General features: G+C 38.3%; 1 protein-coding gene across 4 annotated transcripts; it reads right to left on the bottom strand.

Moving 5' to 3' along the window:
* Positions 1–1,572: 1,572 nt before the first annotated feature.
* LOC306841227 (uncharacterized protein) lies at positions 1,573–6,267 on the bottom strand. 4 transcript variants are annotated; one of them, XM_079371005.1, is made up of 10 exons: positions 6,095–6,247; positions 5,326–5,353; positions 5,067–5,216; positions 4,833–4,953; positions 4,403–4,615; positions 4,134–4,217; positions 3,445–3,586; positions 2,686–2,848; positions 2,132–2,367; positions 1,573–1,859 (listed from the first exon to the last, which is right to left on the bottom strand). In XM_079371005.1, coding segments are annotated over exons 2-9 (1,110 nt in total). In that variant the 5' UTR covers positions 5,328–5,353; positions 6,095–6,247; the 3' UTR covers positions 1,573–1,859; position 2,132. The 4 variants fall into 4 exon arrangements, with proteins under 4 accessions (XP_079227131.1, XP_079227129.1, XP_079227130.1 ...); XM_079371003.1 differs by having other exon boundaries at positions 1,573–2,367; positions 6,189–6,267; XM_079371004.1 differs by having other exon boundaries at positions 1,573–2,367; positions 6,176–6,248.
* Between the last annotated feature and the right edge of the window lie 10,020 nt (positions 6,268–16,287).

The following is a 16,287-nucleotide window of genomic DNA, read 5'->3' as shown; positions in this document are numbered from 1 at the left end:
GAGCTTTAAATTAAACTTGTTTAATGAACGCTAACCTACATGTTGTTGTTTTTTTTTTTAACTAATAGGCTTATTTACATTTATTTACAGTCTGTACAACAATTTCCCTGAGGATAAATTAATTCTATGCAACTTTCCCCTAATAATTGTAATCTAAAGCTCTTCAGAAGTAGCCTAATAATAAAGAGGATGTGCGATTAGAAAAAAAGAAGGCGAAATTGTACTTTTACAGTGCCAAACATGACCATTAAAAAAAAGGTACGCTGTGTGCTGCGTCCGAAATCACTCCCAACACTAAAAAGCCTAGTGCACTTTTGTCCACTAGGCATAGCGAGGGAGTGTAGGGAATGAGTGAGTGATTTTGGACACAGCCAAAGTGTTTTCTGGATGGAACATTGACAGATGAACGTCAACTAGTCTCTTTTTTAACAGCCATAACAATTGCTATCATTGGTTAGTTTACTAGTTTGCGTAGAAGCTGTTGTAAAGAGCTGAAATGAAAGTTTTGCACAAACAAAGCAAAAAAAAAAGAATGTGAACACTAACCTTTCTACTGGCCTATAGGCTGTTTTTCTCCTTTCGTATTCAATGTGCTGTCTGGTGTGTGTGGTCATGTGCAGAGGCGGACAGGGGCTGACTCAGGTTGTTTGAGGGGTAGGGGGTAAGAGAATAAAAAAAAGGCAGCAGCTGCATGCGGTAGGGCATCAGTAAGGAGAGCAGCTCTGTAATAAAAACAGACAGGGGAGTGTGAACTATCTAACCATTCAGAGGCACTTTGGGGCAAGGGCAAACCAGCTTTCTAGCAGAGTACAGCCGCCTGTATGGCTCTGCCTTCCTTTGACTCCACTTGGGGGGAACCCTGAAGGCAACTTTGACACATATCACTCCACTGTGTGACACAGTGGAGGGCTTGCAATGTCCCTGAAGCCTGTCAATGTACTGAGGAAAACAGTTCTCTCTGTATTGACAGTTTCCCCCCCAGTAAGGAATAAAATGTGCATTTTCTTTCCATTTTATAGTTTTTATTTATCTGGGCTATACCCGCACAAATGATCTACTAGCATAGCCTCTTAGGGAGGGTATTGCAAACGTTGGGGTAAAAATAAAGAACAAAGGAGAGGGTGATGCTTATTATTATATTATTACATAGAGTTCCTAAGAGGTGGATTGACAATTGACAATTAATTTTGATAAATCTCACCTCCAACAACACATTGCCATTCATAAAGAAGATTCTAAATATAGAAACTTTATATTTTTTGCAGGTCTGCGCTGCGCACTCTATCCACACTTAGTTTACACGCATGCCATTAACATGTCATTTAAAAAAATCACATGGTATAACCGAAAAAACAATATTCGATTAGACTGGTATAAATCATTTTTAACATTTTTTTTTTACTTAAGCCGTTCAATTAGCGTGCTGCTTCGATCTTTAAAGCTTACATTTGTTCTATTTACAATAAACATCATTTTTATACACATTTTATAAACAACTTCCTCTTTGTGAGGTTGCATCTTGTCAAAGACGACTTGCGTGACTCAACTCAGTTAATAAAGACCAAAGACGAATACATTTATCCAGTCAGGTTTAATGTATCTGAGATCAATAAATAGTGATTCAAGATAATACAATGAAGCAAAACAACTGTGATTTGGTAACATTTTACACGTTAATAATGAATCAGTAGATCATAGTTGGTCTAGCAACAGAGGTACAGCTGCTACCTGGATTTCCATTTCAACATTATATTACAAAACATGTTTCACATGTTCTTCATAATACTGTAACTGGTTCTCAGCTGGTTTCACTTCAGCTTTACTTATTTCTCTTCACTTTTTGGAAGACATCGCTCTACCTAAATATTAGAATGACATGATAAAGATTTTAGTCCAAGAACATAGATTCAGCATTATTCAGATACAGCTCCTGAATTGACTATTATAATCACACAACTGTTTCAAATATAAATTAAAAATATGGAATCACAACTTAAAGGAACCATGTTAAAATCAAGGCGTACTCGGTTTTATCTTGAGGTATTAGAGCTGATAGTTATGTAAACAATTTCCTGCACAATCAGTAAGCAAACGTGTTGAATGGATGATTATTCTCTCATTTGATTCTTACATCAGCAGGTTCCCAAAAGTTTGTTGTACTCCTGTTTGATACAGCTGTAGATGGGATGGTAGAAGTGCCTGTCAGATGCCATGAGGTCAGTGACAATCTCAGTGTGGTCAACTTTTGGCAGCAGGTACAGCGACACCTTTATGGACAGTGAGGTGAGGAGCTCCGAGAGCTTCATGGAGGATTCAACTGGAACGATAATGTCACTGGTCCCGTGTAGCAAAGCGAATGGAGGGACTCTGCCGGACAGAACAGGAAACATGAATATCATTAGTGTTGTTAAATCAAATATCACTTTGCCTCAAGTCTTTTTCTCCATGTTATGCAATTATTCTGTGAAAATGTCACAGTGCAAAATATTCTGCAGTATTTACAGTAGTTTTATCAAAATGCTCCACGTGATGTTTTGTAAAATATTTTGTGCAATTTTCTCAAGAATACTAAACCACATCTCATGTTTTTTTTAAAATTCAGACTCTGGAGGTGGTATAACAAGAACATATTGGGAATCAATAAAATGTGTTGTCTTTTCTCAGCTTGTTTTATCTTTGCCTCACCTGCTCAGTTTGTCCTGGCTGAACTTCTTCAGTAAGTGTGTTGGTGAATAATACGGGAAGTTCTCCACTCCGTTCATGGCTTTGTGCATGGTGGAGACGTATTCGACTGCCCGCTTCTGCTCGTGCTCATAATGGTCCATTATGTTGTACACGCCGCTCAGACCTGAAGACATAAGGGAGGTCACTAACGAAAATACGAAGGAGGCGGCTTACTGACACATTATAAATTGCAAAACATTTCATTTAAAGGTGGGGTTGGTTATTTTTCAAAACAAGAATTATTTTGGAAGTAACATTCTCTCAGTGTCTTCACCACTCCCCTCTGTGCATCCTCTAAAGCCACGCCCCTCTTTGGTCCAGAAGCGGATTTTAGCCCATGCTTAGAGTGTGGGCTCGTGCATTCATGGGGTAGAGAGCGAGCAGGGAAACAGAGAGGCCTGATTGGCCATTGTATGGAGTGCAGACATTGGTCGAAATGTTCATGTGTTTACAACTTATACAGATGACAATTTTTTTTGTTACATTTTCAGAGCACATGAATTATTAATTACTCCACAACCAAAATCTTAAAAAGTGTATCTGGAGGAAATTACCTACCCTGTCCTTCAAGTGTCACAGGAAGAATCATTTGAATAATAATTCAAAAGCCACTAAATTATCATTTTGTCTTTAATACATATAAAAGTGGACTTTTCTACACTTTAAACGCAGCTCTAACTGTGACTGAGATTTGGTTATTAACTGAACAGGGTTTCTTACCAATAATTCCTCTTATTGCCAGTACGATGTCCCTTTGAATGTTGACCTCTATGAAAAGCTCTTCCCTTGCATCAATGAGAAACAGCGTGGTCAGTGCACACAAATGTGCACCTGCTGAATGACCAATTAACACAATGTTGTCCTATTAAAGAAAAAAAGACAACATGATTAAAAACATTGTCTCTGACATGAACACGAGGTTCATTTGGAGGTACGAGCACAGAATGATGGCAAAAGTAAAGATGTGTTTTCCAACAACACTAACAGTAGTTTGATAAAAGAGAGCAGATTGGACTGAATTAGGATCAGTGCTCCTCAAAGTGGAAAAGGTAGATTTTTTTTCCCTCCCTCAAAATTGAGTCTGATAAGTAAGATAAAGGGATCCAATCCTCCATGCTTTGAAAATGTCGTGCATGAAAAAGGAATGCGGTCCATATAACTAGACTAAGACAAGATATCTTTATAGTCACTGTACAAGTACAACTGTTGGAGCAAGCCTGTAGATGCCTAATTAAAATGAAAAAACTACATATACACAAAATACTAAAACCAAACATACAAGGGACATTTTAGCTGCTTGAGGGGTTTTCAGTGATTTCATGACCCCCTGAAACATTTGCCTTTTTAATAATACAATACAACAAATGTCTTCAATTTCCAAAGCACACTTTTTCGGAAATATTTCTTACTTTGTCAAAGTTGAACTTTGCTCCACTCTCTCGAGCCCACATCAAGCAGTCAGCAATATCTTGAACCATCCCTAAAACATTTGTCTGGAAAACAGAAGAAAACCAGCTGTATATTCAGATATAACATTCATTTATGAGGGCATAGTCCTGACATACAGTATAGCCACAGATGTCTGTAAAGGTACTGTCCATAGTGCAGTCAGTCACACTCAACATATATTGTAATGAACACTATCAGATGTCAATCTAATGCCAATGACACTACTTACTTTAGGATAAGTGAAGTAATCAGGACAGATCACTGTAGAACTCAGTTCTTCAGCCATCTGCCGGGCCAGCAAACAGTAAATGGATCGGTCTCCGGAGCCCCAAGCTCCCCCGTAGATGAAAACCACCAGTGGTGATGGGACATCTTTCGATCTGTCCACGTTGGGAGGGTGGTACAAGTCAAGCTTGTTGCCACGGCGGCCAAATGTGATGCCCTATTAAGTTAAAGTGAGACGTAAAAAATGTGAACATATTTTTGTTTGTGCATTGCAAATATATTCTAGGGACAGCATCAGGGCTAATGGTAAAAAAGGAGACAAACATATCAGTCTTATCTTTCATATTGGGTTAAATGTATGTCACTACTTTTCAAAGACACAAAAACACATTGATAAATCAAACACATTTTCTTTGCAACTATTCCTAATGTACCTTTTCATAATGTTTACGGTTTTTGTCATTCTTGTACCACGACTTCCACTGGAAGTAAAGTCTCCCATACTGCAGATACTTTAAGGTTTCCAGCACAGCTCTGGTCAAACAGTATATTCGCCTGAGTAAAAAAACAAACATAATTGAATGGATAAAAAAAAGACATCTTGTGCAAAAAACCCCCCCAAAAAACAAAACAAAACAAAAAATGACCAGCAGTGCTTTACAAAGTACCTTGGTTTCAGAGCTTCCATGTACTTTTTATATCCAGGTTTGTTAGGCCAGCCGTAAAGCCACTGAGCGGCTAGAGAAATGGAGTATGGGAGGCCCACCAACATGAAACCCATCACCACAGGTAGTGACGAATTGCATTTTAACCCTGACCTTTAAACATAAAATATATTTACATGAACACATGTACATTAAGATACAAGTCTTGCAAAGGCAATATGAATCTTAATTCTCTAAAGTTGTATATTCAAGAGGCCCTTACATGCTCGGGTTCAATAGGTCTGTCTCACCTACAAAGAGCAAAGCACACATAGGCCTAATGTTAGTGACAGAAACATAGTTATTACATAGTAATACAATGCATGGCATAACAGGTAAAAGTTAAAAAGATCCTCTATTCATCCAGAGCACAATGTAAAGTGTGACACCATGTTTTCTATACCTATTAGGGACCCTGCCTGTTAAGTTTAATATACAGCGACTGACCTCATTCATGTTTAGCATTTACGGTAGTTTACTAAATATTGGTCGGTCGAAGTGTTTTGGTTCATCCCTTTTCAATCTTTCTTGTTGACTTTACTGTAACAGTGAATACATTTCCTTAGGGCGCCCTCTAAAGGACATTTTCACAACAACGTAGAGAGGCACAGATTGATCATTAAGGCTTAACTTATCGATACTACCTGTACTCTACTCGGACTGAGAGTCGCTGTAATAAATGTGTTAATATTTACAGTCTATGGTCTAAAATCTACAGTCTTCATTCACATGGGCTAGTAATCCATTGTAATATTGTTTTTTTGTTGTTGTTGTTTTTAATTAAAGCAAAGTATGTAGTTGTTTCCTGTTTATCAAGCCAAGTTAGCAAGTTGAACACCATTTGTAAAGACGTAAAGACCCCATGAAAACGGAAGCTTTGTCTAAGTAAAGTACATTTAACAATAAGGAATTATAAACGTGAGCTAGCCAACATAATGTCTACTACTGAAAACTACGTGAACACATGAAGCTAAAAAAAAAACACCACACACCATTACCAATCAAATAACTTGACCCGGGTTAATGCAGTCATTTAAAATGGTCGATCCTGGTTAATCGATTCTGTGCATAACCTCATTAGACTACCTGACCGTCCTCCAAACACCGGCGTCGTCTGGTACGGAAAAAAAACGAAAGCGATGAGTCAAGAGTGAAGTCCTATTTCCTTCCGTTTTGGTACTTCCTGGTTTGTTGACGATTTGTCAGTCCTTCTACAAGCTTAGTGGTTTTGTTGATAATACTTATATATTTATTTTTTCGGACATGATTATTAAATATAAATTGATTCGTTGATGTAAATGTAAAGGTGTCATTATAATTAGTGTTCTGACGAGTTTCTGTGCTCGCAGGAAGAGACGGATTACTATCTTGTACTGATGAACAATCTCTGTTCTAGTACCCCGGAAATACAATGCTGAAGCCTGAGCTCCGTTAATGTAATAGCAGATGAATATCTGAATAGCAGCAGATGAATATCATAACCTGAATAGGTTATGTGTGTTGTTTGTTAATGGTTGCTGATCTTACTGAGTTATATTTAGATGTGTACATTATCTATCTATCTATCTATCTATCTATCTATCTATCTATCTATCTATCTATCTATCTATCTATCTATCTATCTATCTATCTATCTATCTATCTATCTATCTATCTATCTATCTAAAAATCTGTCTGTCTGTCTGTCTGTCTGTCTGTCTGTCTGTCTGTCTGTCTGTCTAGGAAACTGTTGTTTGATACTTCAAAAAAGATTTTAAACTCTTGACTCCACGTCCACACAAGCCAGCTCTGTTGTAAAATATGAAGAATTTCCATTCAACTTGAATGTGTCAGTCAACTGTATCAACCACTCCTATGCTTTGTGTCAGTCAATTATTAACCTCCTTAACAAATGATTTTTTCGAGTAAATTATCTTGGGTTTTTCCATGAGGCGTTGGGCAAAATAATGCCTCTGGCCTATTGGTCAGGTCATAGTCCTTTATAAAAGTTAATTGTAAAACAAACATCTTCGGGGTAAGTTATACATTTTAATTTCCTCACATTAAGGGAGGGACCTGAACTGATGAGTTAACTTTTGATAGATATTTTTCTGTGAGAGTCTTAAGAGATCTTCATAATGACACAATGCTTATAACGTCTTGCCATGGGCATGGTGTCTTATAAGCCCATGAAGGTTGGGCACATTGTGTGCATAATACCAAAATAAATCCAATCAATCAATCAATCAATCAATCAATCAATCAGTATTTAGTAAGCAAAGAGTGCAGTCAAATACTTTAGTTATAGACACATATTAAACAGGTTTAAACTATATGTAAAAGGTCCAGATCAGATCAATATAAAACAATACATGTTACACTCTAAACTATTGAATGGCCTTCAAACTGTCTGTAATCCTTAAATAACTCAATGTTGTCACTTCTCTGAATTAATCCAGAAGAAAAGATTGGTGACAAGGAATAGAGAAACAAATTTGATAGCAGTGGCCTGTAGAGCAGTGCCACAAAATGTCCAGCAGGGGGAGGAAGAATTCTTCCAATTGCTGTTTGGATTCAAGCCACATTGATAACTGATTGCACATTTTACCAAGAAAGTGCCAAACATAAATAAGACAAAACACTGATAAAAACTTAAAAAAAATATATATAAACATGAAACAGGTCATGTCTGATAAACGTAGAGTGTGTGTCTGCTCAGAGAGAGAGATTGTTTTAAAAAAATATTACAGTCGTTTTCTGTACATCATAGTCATGATACAACTGAGTGTTGTAAACTCAACCTAAAACAGGCTTCAATTTAACATATTCTTATACTGGTTTTCACATACTAATTAAAAAAAACATGTAACTGTAGAAATCGGCTCAAATGAATAACACATCTAATATGTTTATATAGCTGTGGCAACCAAGAAACCCCGTCATTCAATATTGAATGTAGTTTCTTGACATAGATGTCCAGTTTTAACACCCTTGTGCTCTGTTAATGTCCATCTTGTTCTCAATCACCTTTGTAGAATTAGAGAGTGTAGTTTTGTACTGGGCAGACGTTTTATTGGCTGTGACCATGGAAAACCTTGGCTTTAACTTTGCAAATTAATGGAAAGCAGAGCAGCGTATGAGCCCTGACCAGCTTGAGGGTTATTGTTATGTTTGGCCCCACAGAGTAGAGCCTCCAGCCCTGAGTGGGTGTGTGGTGGTTCCTCAATCTGCCGCCATGTGGGGAGGCCCAGGTGTTTCTTCAGAAGCCACAGTGGAAATATAGCCGTTGAGTGAGTGCAAAGTCAGACATTCAGCTGACAGCACGACTGGAGTCAGCTCGTTTTAAACAATGTGGTGAAAATTCACAACTTTTTCCCGTGCCTGTTTCAGGATTATGTTATCCTTGAGGGTATTATTGTACCCATAGTGGTATTAAGACATTAACAATTGACGTACAAGAGCCAGTATTCTGTACGTGTGAGGGAATCTTAGGCACCATTCGATCGGCAAGAAATGTGTTCATTGTGGAAAAAGTTTAAATAGTCAAACGGAAAATAATGCTAGTATATAGACTATAAAAGTACTGTGGACAGCAGCTGCCTTTGGCCTGTATCAAAGGAGAGTGTAGAACATCTGAAAATCAGTGACAAGATGTCACAAACATCACACTTTTCTCTCTTTGAGCCTTTCAGATCACATCTCTTCTGGATGATTCCTCTGATGCCGCAGGGAAGCACATGAGCCATCACACAGCATGTCCTTCAACAGGAAAGTTCAGCCTCAGGCCAACGACTGTCCTTCTGAAGTATCCTTTAGCAAGACACTGAGTCACCATCAGTTGCTTTACTGTTGAAGATTTCACTGGTTTTTATTCTGAGTTTAACACAAGACTTTCAAATAGGAATAAAAACAGTTTTTCTTTTTAAGAAAGCAACACTCAGTCTATCTTAAAGTATTTCCATCTGTATTGTTTTGATCTTTAAACTTCATGTACAGTGCCTTTGAGCACTGGAAAAGATCAAATATAAATCAAATTTATTATTATCAATATTATACAGGTGTGTATTGCTGCCATCAGTGGCGTGAATACTTTATGTCAGGCTATGTGCTCTACATTAGCATACCATGACCTGGTATTAAAGGATGTCTGTTCTTGTTCTGCAGGACAAATTTAACTAAACTCAAATAAGTGTCTCAAGGAAATCTTTAAAATATTAGAGTTGAACCCCTAGAACATCAGGAAAATAATTGCCTTTGTAAAACTAGAAGGCTGAAACTGAGCCGCCTTTGGTTTGATCTGTGACAAAATCTGTGTTCAATGAGAAGAGTTAGTGCACAAATCTAACTGGATTGGCTGGTGATACTGGTTGTCCGAAATGAGATTACTTTATTTTGCTCACTTAGTATATGTCCAAGACAACTGGGTCATTGTAGTCTGCTGCTATTCAAATGAACAACTTTAAAAAATGAATATTAGTGTCTGATGAACTTTAACTTCTTTAACACCTCAGACATTTTGCGGCTTATCAGGTTTCCTCTCCTTTTGACATATTACGGCAAAATCCAAGGATTGTTGTGTGTGTGTTATCTCTTTAAGATCGGCTTATCCTCCTCTGTATCCGCTGAGTCACAGTTAGTGTTTCAAGTTTAACAGAAGCTTCCTACTTTGTATGAACAGTACACACTCCTTCACCTGTGAAGAAATGAGAAAGTAGAGGGAGTGCCAGCAGGAATTTCAAAATGAGTGAGTCATATGAAAACTACTCTACAAAATATAAATAAGTAAATCACACAGCAAATAATACGCCTTTAAAAGACAAATGTCAATATTGTCATATTTGAAGATGTTTGTCTGTGATGATGTCAACAAGACTTTCAAAGATTGATGCTTCAGTGCATGATATGAAACTGTTGAAATCATTTTTATTTCCTCTTGTTTGTATCTTTTCAGTTGGATGTATGTTTGCTGGTGGAAATGAGCGCACACTGGCATGTTTACTTCCCCCCCTGTGAAACCCCTCTATGACCCAGTCCCCCTGACGTGTGGCACCGAGCCAGGACCCAAACATGCCGCTTCTGTGTTTCACTTTCCTCCACTGTGCTCCACAACCTCAACTTAGCCCAAGTTGCAGAGGAATTCTGCTCTCGTTGGGCTCGGGACCTCAGGACACAGAGCCATCTTTTCACGGGGACTTCACAAACACACCCGGCCCAGAAAGAACCTCTCTTTGACAGGGGGGAACCATGGAAACTGGCAACGACCACAAGGCCCAGTTTCTAGGTATCCTCGTGCATGGAATCACACCCGAGTCCTGCAGACGCCGGAGGAGTAGCGAAGACAGAAGTGTTGGCGTTCAGGGGCCGATGCGTTTTTTCAGGGGGGCCCTCTGATTGATCAGAGAGAACAGAGTGTCTATTCTTGGGTGATGCATCAGATGAATGTTAACAAGTCTTAAAAGATGCTTTGGAGGGCAGTCTCTGGAGAAAAAAAAAAGATGGAGAAGTTTGGCAAGATAAGGTAGTTGATGAGGAAACTGTCTCAGCAAATGAAGTAAGTGTGTACGTATCACGTGTGTGCGTGCACTTGAAGAGGTTGAGGGGTTTTAGCGGCACCTCACTCGTTGCAACAGTTTGGTCTTTATTTAGTCCAGGCTCTTTGCAGAGAACGAGGAGTCGAGTGTCAGTGCGTCACGTCTCTTTCCAGCTCTGACTGAGTCAAAAAAAGGTAAGAGCATCTCTCTGCTGTGCAGCCCCACACCCCCCCGAAAAAGCTCCTCAATATTCAAAACCTGACATGACACGTTACGTGGTTACGTTACTGTAAAGCTGTGTGCAATGTCAATTACGAGACAACAGTTCTTTGCACATAGAGAGGATTGCACCAAACCTTTTCGTTTGTTTGTTTTTAAGCACTTTACAAATGTTACATCTTCACATGATAATGGGCCAGCTAGGCCTATTAAGGGAATACGAACAGCAGTGACTTTAACCATTGTCCGTGTGATAGGTGAGGTGTCCCTTGTATTCAAATCTTTAAAAAGTCAAATGTTCACAGCTTTTGCAAGCTCACACTGCATAAATCAAAGGTGGGTCCACTGTAACTCAGTATAAATAGACTGACAGTCTGACAGTTTAGCTGTGTGTGTTAAGTGTCTGATATCACGGCTGTGCTCCTGCCTCACACTGAAACATGTCTCTCTGCTGCATTACATTGTGTGCTACCGGATCTGAGACCAATTTGATGCTCATGATCACATTAAAATTTACATCCTTATGCTTATTATGCGTGACCACCTATTTAGACGTGTCTTGTAAAATATATCAAAGCAGTGTGTAAGTAGCTATGGCACCAAAAGGTCAAAGCACATTGCAACCTTTTTGAAATACCACAAAGGCAAAATCTTAACCTGACATGATAAGGGTTAAGAAAAGGGGTATCTAATGTCTCCTGACCTTGCACATTTGACCAAATTACCACTCAACACACCTGAGGCCATGTAGTTGTAAAGAATGCAAAAGATGCACACACTATGTAGAAAGTGAGTGGATCAAAGACGAGTTAAGTGCCCATTTTTTGCCTCAGGTTCCTGATTATACTCATCGACAGACAACCCTGGATTTGAGGATAGTAGGCAGGATTGGCCTTTGTTATGGGAGTGAACGATTTCTTCATGCTGAGGAGCTCGAGACACATTTCATCTCGGCGTGTGTGGGAATCAAACTGTCTGCATGTGTTATCCCCATGGAAGAGTGCTTATCCAAACAGTGAACCTTACTGATTTTCCTTAGTGCACGCTGAGTTTGGCTCATGCCCGATATCCTTGAATGCAATGGGTATGGCTAAAGTTTCTTTGGGATTTTTTTTACTGAGAAAAAAAGGTACAGGTATACACGCACACTTAGTAAGGCTTTTACGGTAAGAAAGAACAGCCTAAGCCTGGTATGTTTTAATTCAGCACCTTTTGTTTGCTTTTGAGCTCTTTGCATGCAATGTGCACAGCTAACACTGAGGACATTCTTTTCATAGCTTGAATTAGTATCAGATTTTGTGGAATTGGATTAGCCCACATAAATATTATATTTCTGATTGAGGTAAATCTGAGTAATTCAGGTCTTGCATGTACAAAAAATGCAACATATAATTCAAGCATAAATATTATTGTGTTTTTTTTACTAAATTATTCCTGCTTCCAACTGCTGTTCAAATGCCCTTAACAAAGCGATCACAAACTCATTCGTTTGTTCAGCAACGAGATTCTTTACACAAGCCCATGGGAACAAAAAAGTAAGTGAAGAGTACAGTGGGAGCGAGTTAATCACTACCGCACTGTGCTCTTTGATGTGCATCGTCATGGAGCGCTCACTGTAAAGGCTAACAATGAGAGACAGCACTGACACGTCAGACACCAAGCTCTGCCTCAAGCAAGCTGACATTTAGGTGCTTGAAAATCAGCCAGCCCAGAGAGAGAGGAGCCTCAGTTTATCTCAACATTCAGCTCACAAAAGTTTGTGAAGTCAATTTAAGTTTAAAGGTTAATATTTCAACCAAATTTAATCCAAAAAAATTATATTTACCAATTCTTTCCAGGGCTTTTAACAGATGGAGTTTGTTTCTCTTCCTGTATTCATGTTCATACTTTATTGCATGCAATAGTTGCAAAAAAAAGCATGAACATTTTTTCCAGCTTCAATAAGCTTACCTGTCTGCAAACCTATGTTTGAAAAAACTCACTCACAACATAGTGTGTGACAATGCAGATCTGTAGAGACCAAATTATTTGTTATCCCAGGCTGTAAATATGGTAATTTATGAGCATGTGAATGTGGGACCTAAGGGGTTTCCTTGGCTTTTGCAGTTTGTCTCAAGTGCACACAAAAAAATGTTGCACTGCCGCATTGGCTTCATTTTTCTACCTTAGAGGTTGCTGCTTTTGTACAATAAAGCCAGCAGAATTCATCCACTGATAAAGTTTATTGAGACAGAAAAAGGAATATGAAGACAAAGTAGGCTAAACAATGTTTACATGATAAACAGCCAAAAGCATGCAGTGATCAGGAATAAGCAAACAGAACATAAAAAGAGTCAATGGCCAGTAGGGTTTGCAGACTGTAGGAAGTTTTTATAGTCCTATAAACTATTCGACGACAATGTTTCATTTTCTTTGCGCTGCACAAACTCAACTGTAGAATCACCACTTTAGATTGGTTACTCTCCCATCACAATACTAATCAAGGCTGACATAACATCGTGGTTGGCTAATTTGAGAATTAGGTAAATACATGCACAATGAACTAAAACGAGCACAAAGAGACTGATGCTGAAGTTTGACTCTCTTAAATTCTCCCACCATGGACTATCCAATATTGTTGTTGTATGAGATATCATCTTAATACAACTGCTAATTGGCCTTCATCTTTCAGTGGTACTTTTCGTTATGCAAATGCAAACTGTATAAGCATAAAAAGCCTATGGTCACGAGGACTTTTATTTCATTATTTGAGACCTCATGTGGCCAAGGATTGTAGTTTGTGTCAGGTATAAATGTGGAGGTGGTTGATCAGAGAAACGTGTTCATGAAAACTAGGTGTGTAAGCTTTGGCTGATGAGTCTTGTGTGTTTGGAGAATGGGAGGGAAGGAGGGAGTGAAAATGTGTCCTTATGAGGCTTATCTACAGCCATACCTTTATTAAAGAGTAAGTGAGCCTTGCAGTTGGACAAATTGAAATATCCAATATTGGCCCCTACAATAGAAGACACATTTTGAATTTACAGTTAAACAGTCACATTTTAATGTCTCAATCCCATCACCCTAACAAAGCAGAAACAATATGGGTCTTTACCACATATACAAAAAGGTCTTGATAATCTCAGTTACTCTGTTTTTCAAAACATATGTGCTTTTTATGGAAAATACTGTATTTTCAGCAGTTCAAAGATTAACACCTAACCCAATCCTGCTTAAGAACATTGCAAAACCTTCAAATACAGATAACAATTTAATCCTGCAAGTAAACTCATTGTGACGTTTCCGAAAGGTTTCTCACAGCTTTGGAATTTTATCCACGGAGATAAACACATTTACACAAGGCCACACACTGACTATCATTGTGCATTTTCATAATCTTTAGCCACGCTACACTTGACACTGTACACAGTGTTCTTCCCCCAGTGTTTCAGATATTTGAAGGTCTCTTGCATGCAGATTCTTTATAAGTCTGCAGCTGACTCACTGTTCTGTTCAGGAGTTGCGAGAAAGTCATCAGCAACTACTGACAAATTATTACAATTATTATCTGCTGTAGTTCTTTTTAAAAATAAGAATCATTGTTATCCAGGAATATTAACCCATTGTATTCCAGTGCTAAGTTTATCAATATTTTTGTCAGATTGGAGCGTCTTTTACAGTTGAAAAAAAAGTAGCTCTTTGTCTCTGAGAGTGCACGTTATGTCATTCTGTGTGCAGCACTGGCAGTGAGAATATCAGGGTTCATTATGTTCAAAAGTCCCTGTGCTCAGGGTGCCAAGTTATCTAATGTGTTTGTCCAACAGTTTCATTTACGAACTGGATGAACTTTTTCTTTTCGATAATTTTCTGGAACATTGAATTCAACTGATTCATAAAGTTCAAAAGAGCATCCATTAAAAATACTGTTATTGAAACATTAAACTGCCCGCTGACCTGCTACAAGTTCTCATTTTAAAAATAACATTACACAGTTTACTGTATCCATCACAGACATGAGGTCACAGGGAGCAGGGTCACATGTTGATGAAGTGGACAAAAGGCTGAGGGAGGGACCAACTTGTCTCATATCAAATTGTTTTTATATTTTTTTAAACTTTTGTTCAGTTTTTGGTTATTGCTAGACAAACAATAAGCTGTGAAGTGTATTGTGTACCTCTCATTGTTTTTGGGAGATTATCCATGGTAAGCCACCTGTTTAACCTGTCATGCAATGTTCGACAAATCTAAGGTTGCCTTTACAGTGTGCTACCCTAAGGAAACAAAGCCAGGTGCAGTTGCTCATTTCTTTCCTAAAATAAAAGGATCACTGTTGAAATAACACATTTTTGTGGTCTTTTTTCTTGGTAGCTCTGTGGTATTCACTTTATTTAAGACGTTTCCACAACAAATTCCAATAACGGAGGGCACAAAATTGTATATCACCTATGTGACGAGGTGTCCCTGTGCACGACACCAACCCCTTTTGGTTCAACTATTATGTCATGCTCTGGATATGTGACAGCTAAAGGCCAAAAAAGTAAATGTAAAATGAGATCTACTTTATGACTCCATTTATAGAACAATAATTCTCACAGGAATATCTGCTTAAGAGGTACAACTGAGTTAATGCCGTCATGCTCACTAAAGTCACGATTTTAATACTTATTTTTGCTCACAATACTATTAGTTAGGCCCCTGAACAAAATGATCAATTATCATAGAAAAAGAAGTGACCCCTCAGAACAGAGTTAATGCATATTTAAAGACCAAAATCTGTCAGAGAAGCAATGAGAGGGAAACCGAGAAGACACACAGCGGGGTGTCACTGATCAAGTGTCAGTGCAGTCGTGAGGGCGCGCAGGGAGGCAGAGGATGGAAAAGAACAGAGAAATAGAGTTGTATTTTGTATGTATGTTGTATGCCTTTTTAAAAAAAAAAAAAAAAAAAAGGAGAATAGCGTATTGAAACCAAAGTTTCTGATCACTATTTAGAGGTTGAACAGGGTTGGAGAATATCACATCCCTTTAAAAAACACAGGCCAGTGGAGGAGGAACTGAGCAACAGAAAAGCAGGTTTCCCAGTAAATTACGTGACGTTAAGGAAACACTCTTTCCAGAAAACAAGGAGTGTTTCTTTTCTTTGTTGTATTGTCTGCAAATGTTTCCAGATCTTGACCCTTCTTCAAAATCTAATTGTTCCACAAAACAATACACAGTGAGGTGTAAACTACTAATTCAAAACTATATGATAGCCTCTTTAATAATGTGGGCTGCATCAAACATATAAAGTATTGACAGCTGAATACCTCACCTCAAGTGAAGCCAAAAGACTTAGAGCTACCCCTGCTGATTGGTTGCAGTATAGGTCAGTAACCCTGCTTCCTCAATGTTAACAGATGACACATTACAATTCAACAATTGACTTTGCAGACGCTTTTATCCAAAGTGACTTACATCAGAGGGTAAATACAACACCAGCAA

Source organism: Symphodus melops (assembly GCF_947650265.1).
Source record: "Symphodus melops genome assembly, chromosome: 1".
NCBI classification, from domain to species: domain Eukaryota; kingdom Metazoa; phylum Chordata; class Actinopteri; order Labriformes; family Labridae; genus Symphodus; species Symphodus melops.
Note: the sequence above shows the minus strand (reverse complement) of the source record. Positions and strands in the feature narration are given on the sequence as shown.